The 8,050-nt window shown below is 42.4% G+C and overlaps 1 protein-coding gene across 1 annotated transcript; it reads right to left on the bottom strand.

Annotated features, from left to right (window-relative positions):
* Nucleotides 1-655: 655 nt before the first annotated feature.
* Nucleotides 656-2,438, bottom strand: LOC114285481 (uncharacterized). The gene is made up of 3 exons (XM_028228528.2): nt 1,857-2,438; nt 819-1,321; nt 656-725 (listed from the first exon to the last, which is right to left on the bottom strand). The coding sequence occupies exons 1-3, from the start codon at nt 2,436-2,438 to the stop codon at nt 656-658; spliced, it is 1,155 nt and encodes a 384-aa protein (XP_028084329.2).
* Nucleotides 2,439-8,050: the final 5,612 nt, after the last annotated feature.

The raw sequence follows: 8,050 nt of genomic DNA, 5'->3' as shown, positions 1-8,050 counted from the left end.
TTAGACTAAATTAATACAAAATTTAAAATTAAAGATCAAAATTGAGTCACTTAAAAGTGTAAAGACCAATGACATGAGATATAATATAGGACCATCGGTGTAATTTGTCCTTCAAAATGTTTCTAATGCTTGGAAACAAGAGTAAATGCTTTTATATCATCCTCCTTTTTTATTTTTTTTGGCAATAAAATAGGTTTACTTGGAACTTTAAAAATTTTGATGGCATGAGTGGAGTCCAAAAAAAACTAAATTAAGGTAAGACTTGCTTGTCAATATTCTATGTGAGTTTTACTTATTCAATTATATTCAATTTTTTATTTTTTATATTTTATATTTTATATTTGCATTGTGTTTGGATAATCAAGATAGAAATTTCGATAGCGAAAGGAAGACGGAAATGGTGGAATATTTAACTTATATTATATTCATATTTCTCGTTACTTTTTCTCTTTCCTTTGCCAAATTCCTACCAAAATTCATAATCTAAATATAACTAGTTTTCTTTTTAATTGTTCAACCAATAGCTTCTCTGCTCTTGTGACAATGCTCCATATTTTTCATAGTAATTTTTTTTTTGGATAAATAACAAACTTTATTAGAAAAGTATCAAGATGATGCAAAGAATACAAACTAGAATCCATAAAGGCTCAACATATCAACAAGTCAAATCCTCCACAAAATCTACAAATGCCAAAACATCAAGATCAACCGAACAGGTCAGCCAACTATGCAAAACCATGAGCAATCGGCATTCCAACCAAGGAACCGAATGAGACACCCCCTAGAAAATACGCCAATTACGTTCCAACCAAACTAACCAGACAAGACAATGAGAAGCAAGCAACCACGCTTTCCGACGCTGCCTACCAACACGACCCCCCATCCAACTTTGCAAAACTGCTGTAACTGAAACCGGCTGCACCCAGGCCAAACCAAAAGTCGCGACCACAAGCATCCAAAGACGATGAGTAACTGGACAATGAACTAGCAAATGCGCCACCGACTCTGCATCACCACAACATATGCAGCACCAATTAACCAATGTATGGCCACGGCGAATTAGATTATCCAATGTCAAGATACGCCCCAACATGGCCGTCCACACAAAAAAGACCACCTTGGATGGCGAACTTGACACCCAGACACATTTCCGCGAAAAAACAACAGCCTCTGCATGAGCTAGCTCTGCATGATACGAGGACACATAAAACTTCCCCTTAGCCCCAGGACAATTCCAAACCAAAGAATCCTGCCCAGCCCTCCAAACTCGCAACACATATAGAAAACCCAATAGCGCTATCAACTGATCCTGCTCCCAATCCTGAATAGCACAGCGCAAGTGCACATTCTAAACAATTGAATCTCTATGGCCACACTTTACATCACCCACCGTGACCTCTCTGTCAATAGCAAGACCATAAATCAAAGGGAACCGCACTTCCAATGGAACGTCACCACACCACCTATCCCACCAAAATCGAATTCTATCCCCCACCCCTACCTGGAGCAGAACCCTCTTCCAAAACTCCTCCCATCCTAACCAAATCCCTTTCCAAAGACCACGGCCATGCGATTGCCCTACTCTATCTGAACACCACCCTTCCCGCCCCACACCAAACTTCACAACCACCACTCTCCTCCAAAGGCAGTCCCTCTCCTCCACAAGACACCACCACCACTTGCCCAACAAAGCCACATTAAATAGGACCAACCTCCGAACCCCCAAACCCCCATGAACCTTGGGACTACAAATCCAATCTTAAGCCACTAAATGATAAGATCCCTCTCCCTCCATTTTCCCAGAAGAAATCCCTCTGTAACCACTCAATTCGCTTTGCTACAGACACCAAAATCACATGAACGGACATAAAGTAAGTCGGAATGTTGGATAGGACACTCTTAATCAATGTAAGTCTGCCACCTTTTGATAAATACTGCCTTTTCCAGCCTGCCAGTCGTTGCTGAACACGGGCCACCACTCCATCCCATACCCTCGTCGCCTTGAATGATGCCCCTAGAGGTAAACCCAGATATGAAACTGGGAAAGATGCCATCCTACACCCCAGAATAGCTGTCAATACCGAAATTCGTGCCACCTCTCCCACTGGAATTAGCTCCGACTTTGCCAGATTCACCTGAAGGCCCGACATTGCCTCAAAACACAACAACACACATCTCAAATGTCCAATTTGAGTAACATCTGCATCGCAAAAAGTAAGCGCATCATCCGCATAAAACAAATATGAAACCGTCAAAACTACTGGAGCCACCCCTACCTCAAACCCATACAACAAACCACCTTGTACCGCTCTAGATAACAAATGCCCCAACGTCTCTATCACCAAAATGAACAGTAAATGAGGTAAAGGATCTCCTTGCCGTAAACCTCTATAAGTAGGAAAGAATCCCGCTGGAGACCCATTAACAAGAACCGACATCCGCACCGTAGATATACAGAATTTAATCCACCTCCGCCATCTCTCCCCAAAACCTAATTTGCCTAACATATACAATAAAAATTTCCAATTGATATTATCACATGCCTTTTCGATATCAAGTTCGCAAATAAGCCCCTCTTGTTCTTAGCGAATCCTGGAATCTACACACTCATTTGCCACTGAGACCGTGTCTAGAATTTGCCGCCCACCCACAAAAGCATTTTGAGACTCGAAAACCACCCCTTCCAACACACTACGCAACCGATTGGCCAACACTTTTGCCAATAATTTGTACACACTACCCAAAAGACTGATAGGGTGATAATCCCAAATATCCTCCGCCCCGCCCTTCTTGGGGAGCAAAGCAATAAACGTGGCATTGAGACTACGCTCAAACTCTCAGATTTGATAAAACTGCTCAAACATGGCCATCACATCTGCCTTCACCACTCCCCAACATTGCTGAAAAAATGCTATCAAAAAACTATCTGGACCCGGAGCCTTATCACCAGGCATACTCTGTAAAGATGCAAACACCTCATCTTCTGTAAAAAGCCCGTTCAAGCATGCAATTATTCGCCTCTAAAATAACATTGAACACAACTCCGTCCAGACTTGGCCTCCACACCTCCCCCTTGTCCCAAAATAGATGGTCGTAGAATCCCACAATCCGGGCCTTAATCTCCTCTGAATAAGACAACTTCGTACTATTTACTCACAATCTGCCAATATGATTTACCCTATGATGGGCATTAGCCATACGATGGAAGAATTTGGTATTTCAATCCCCGTCCTTCAGCCACAAACATCTAGACTTTTGTCGAAAGCTAATCTCCTCCATACGTGCAATTTGACCAAACTCTTTTCGAACCCTATCTCGATGAACTAAATTCGTCACAGACAAGCCCCCTACAGTCTCTATATGATCCAATTCCTACAATACAGCTAACACATTAGCCTTCTAAACCTCTAGGCACCAAAACACCTCCTTATTCCACTGCTTCAAATCAGACTTAAGAAGTTTCAGTTTCTGCACTAGGCGACAACTCGACAAGCCAGACACACTATAAATGTCCCACCAACCCTACACCAGATCGTTGAAACCCTCCGACAACAGCCACATATTCTCAAATCGAAATGGCGCGGGACCACTCCTGATTCCCCCACTATCCAATAAGACTGGCCAATGATCTGAAATTGGACATTGCAACCGAAGTTAAGCCACTTGTGAGAAATGCACCTCCTACTCCCCTATCACCAAAAATCTGTCAAGTCGAGACATCGCACTGCCCCCAGACCAGGTATAGTCGCCCCCCCTGCAGTGGCAAATCCACCAACTCTAGGTCATCAATGAATGAAGAGAAAACCCGCATAGAAGCCACCACCGAACTTGCTCCCATCTTCTCCTCCACACTCCTAACCACATTAAAGTTTCCGCCTACACACCAAGGAACCCCCCATCGAAAAGCAATACACTGTAACTTATTCCAGAAACTAGGCTACTCCCTTCCATGAATTGGCCCATATACCCCTGTAAAGGCCCAGCGAAAACTATCCGCAATACACCGAAATAGACAGGATACCCAAAAAGCGCCCAACTCTTCCTCCTCAATTTCAACCACCCTCTCATCCCAACAAAGAAGAACTCCCCCTGCCACTCCCAGAGCAGGTAAATAAGTCCAAGTCACATACCGACCACCCCACAGCTCCCGAACTAACTCCCCCTCCCATACACACCCTAACTTGGTCTCCTGGAGACACACCATGTCTGCCCTTGTATTTTTTAACACAGATTTTACCAACACGCTTTTCCTCTTATCATTTAACACACGCACATTCCAAGTCAGAAATTTTAACCGCATTGCAACAACAGCTGATTTCCATGACCCTTCCTTACACCCTGTCCATCCTCACCCTTACGTCGGTCATAATTTATGGAACACTCCAGTTTTCGTAATTCTCGGGCACTCCACCCATTCTGCTTCGCAGGGTCCACCTCTTGCCCAATAGGAGCACCCTCATTCTATGACTCCTCGATTGCAATAAACAATTTCATTGCCTCATTCTCATGACCCTCAAAAGAAACCCTCCAAAATTGACTAACCTCGTGTATACGTGAGAGAACCCAATTCGAGACCTCCTCTGTGCTCGGATACTCATCCCTTGAAAGTTCTGGTTGGTCATCAGCCTCAGCTGCAGCATCCATCGCCTGTTCTCCGTCACACGCCACCTTAGGACGCACCACCAAAGCTAGCTCATCCACCAAGCTTGCCCAGCGAGCCTCAGCCACGACCTCCATTGTCTCTCGCATATCCTGACAGCCGATAACCACCTGGCTGTGCTCCTCCATCACAAACCCAGCCTCACCCGATTGACACCCATCACCGATTAAACCTTGTGATGACTGTAACTCCACTGACCCACTACCGGTATCCCCTACAGGAGGTCGCGTAGCCTCCATCGACAAGCTCACCTCGCAAAGTGGCTGGCTAGGCCCAACCCCAGCACGAAGTGAAGCAAAAACCTGACTGATTGTCGGATTAGGTTACCCAGGTTAGCCTGAAACAACCCTCCTTGGTTGGGTTGGTTGGTTGGTTTGGGATTTAACTCGCTTCTGGTGACCCACATCATCCATGTGGCCCAAAACCAATGGTGCAAACTGTTTGCTCTTGACCCACCTGTGGGTGCCCATGGGATTAAACCTATCCCTGTGGGCCTTAGCATGGCCCAAAGATGTTGGCCTTAAATCTCCTTTGAAGCCCAAACGATTCCCAGTATGGACCAGATGCCTAATCCGTGAGCCCCTATACTTGGCCTCCCTCTCAAATCGATGCATATAATCCTTTACCCCCAAGATCTTTGAGATCCTTCGATTCGGACGGCATGAATCACGCCCTTCCTTATCTATTTGAAGATTGGCACTCGTAACGGCTACCGTCACTGCCGGTTCCACCATTGGCCTTGCCTCGACCCAGATCAGCAACGAAAAGTTCCATGAGTCCCATCCGATGGAAGCTCACGGTGGGATGTGCACAAAGCTCCTGACACACAGCCGAACAGAACCCATATCCACCGGTGACTCATCAATCACCACAAAGCCGCCAAACTGATAGCCAATTTGCCGATAAACCTCCAACCCACGAAGATGGATCAGCAAACCCACCACCTGGACCCATACTCGCTATTCCGAAGGTGATGTCTTGCCCGAAGCACAAAGGGCCAGAGGATTCCACCATACCAACTCCAGATCACAACCACCAATGGTCCAACGCTGACGTAATAACGTCTCCGCCTCACTACGCGTAGGTAACACAAACAAGAAAGCCTAATTACCCAATGGTCGCACCTCCACCTTGGCCGAGAACTTCCACCACCGTATGACCCAGTTGGAAATATCCGCAAAGCTGATTCCTTTGCCATCCATACCCCGAAATTGACCCACCAGTGAGCGATCTAACAAACAAAACCATTCTGCTTCCACTGATGTATGGGCCACTGTAACCCCTCCAGACGCACCATGAGCCAGCAAAGACACTGGCCCAGATGTGGACAGCACCTTCCTTTACATACCACTAGGTCGCCGCACCCATCCATCCCCTAAATGTGGGCCAGTTTATTCTGATCACAGTTTTAACCACGAAAACTGTCCACATCTGGCCCAGATGTGGACAGCACCTTCCTTTACATACCACTAGGTCACAGTTTTACCCTTCCGTCCTCTTTAATGGCGTTGGTGATGTCTAAGGCGTCTTCTTCTGTGTAATTGCTTATTCTCTCTAAAAAAAAAAAAAAAAAAACTTGGTTCTTACATGTTATGGGTTGAAAATCTTTACCAAAAGTTATCTGCAAAGTAACTATAAAGTACAATCTGCCGTGCCGGGATTTTTTCACCAACATTTTTTTTTGAGAAAGGGGTCTTGAAAATCTAGGGTTAAGTGTGTTGAATTGAAATGGAATTGATAGCATGGGATTCGGCTGTGTTAGGTCCACCTAAATATGAGGAAGTGCAATGTTTCAAAAGAAGGCAAGGAACTTTCAATCTTCACCTAAACCAAACAAAATCAAACCAAACCAAATTGAGCCTTTTGTTCCAATTTGGTGGGGTCAATTACAGAATGTGTTTTTCCTTGTTCCACTCTACCAAGATCTATATGCTCAATTATTTGATTTTTCACCCGAAAGAGTTTATATTTTCCATCCAAATGAAACTAATTTCATGATGTCATATTCTTTGGTGTTTTTTAAATTTCACTAAGTGTGATTATACTATAAGAGCTTGTTTGATTGAGTGGATTATAGCATAAAATTGAGATTATTAACCTATGAGACTCACATTTTATTGTTTTGTTGTAATTTTTGTTATACGAATTAGGCTTCGATGCACATTCTATCCAAAAAAAAATTGGTGATTTTTTTAATCCTACAACTAATAATGCAAAACAAACATATAATTGAGATTATATATTTCTACATCCATTGCAAAACAAAAGTGGACATTAGGCAATTATTTATCTCACTAATCTAACTGGATAATCAATCTTACACGAATTTTATGGATTGTTGATTCTTTCACTATTAATTCTGCTGAAATCAAACAGGGCCTAAGAGTACTAACTCTAACACAATAGAGACTAGCGTAATTTCTAGAGCAAGACTGTAGGAGCCATTCCCATTGAAAAGGTGACTAGATAACATGCTCTAATTGGGGAAATACTATCAATCTTATATCATGGAGCATGCAAAATCTATTTTGCCTATGAACTAGGAAAGAGCTGCAAAATAATGACTAAAATCTTCCTTGTTAATGACTTTCAACCGTATAGAATTTTTATTGGCTAAGAGGCATGAATATGACATGATATGAACATGGCACAAGAAATTCCAATAAAATTAGGACTTGACACAAAGGGTCCTGATAACAAATAGAAGTTTATTTTATACATATGTATCGAAAACTATTCCTTTATTTTTTAGATTGGAAATACTTCATATTTTACCATATAAAAATAATAAGTAATTTTCCACATTTTACATTTTGGGAAAGAAGTGTGAACCAAAAATTAACATAATATCTATTTTAGAAAGTTACCTTAAGTCACAAAATTTGAAACATGCTGCGATAAGATAGTCATATCATGTCCCCTCATCTCCGAATCGTACTCTATCACTAGGCTACTTCTCGGCTTTGATTTCGAAAAATTACTTTAAAACATTGTCATCGCACAATAATTGATGTCATAACACCATGGAGTAGTATAACATTGATTAAATTTTGAGGACATTTAGGTTTGGCAATAGATTAATCTTGGCCTTAAGTTGTTTCTTTTAAAGGTACTAAGTGCTAATTTGAATCACATTCTATCGTCAAATGCTTTCTCTGACAGTGATGGGGCACCATGTGACTTGGACCAATTCTGGTCTTACTTGGATATGGTAAGGACTTGCTCATAAATCATGCTCATTATACATTGGGTCGGATTCAAATTTAGGATGTGGTTCTTTTTTTGCTTTTCTTTTTCTCACACCTTAATTAATTCAAAAAGTCTTTGTTCTAAGTATTACATTATTAAATAGTTCTATATGGAACTCATGCATTTAGGCCAGTCTATATA

The sequence above is a fragment of the Camellia sinensis genome, chromosome 5 (genome assembly GCF_055761805.1).
Source record: "Camellia sinensis isolate YWXY chromosome 5, ASM5576180v1, whole genome shotgun sequence".
NCBI classification, from domain to species: domain Eukaryota; kingdom Viridiplantae; phylum Streptophyta; class Magnoliopsida; order Ericales; family Theaceae; genus Camellia; species Camellia sinensis.
This window is presented reverse-complemented; position numbering and strand designations above follow the sequence as displayed.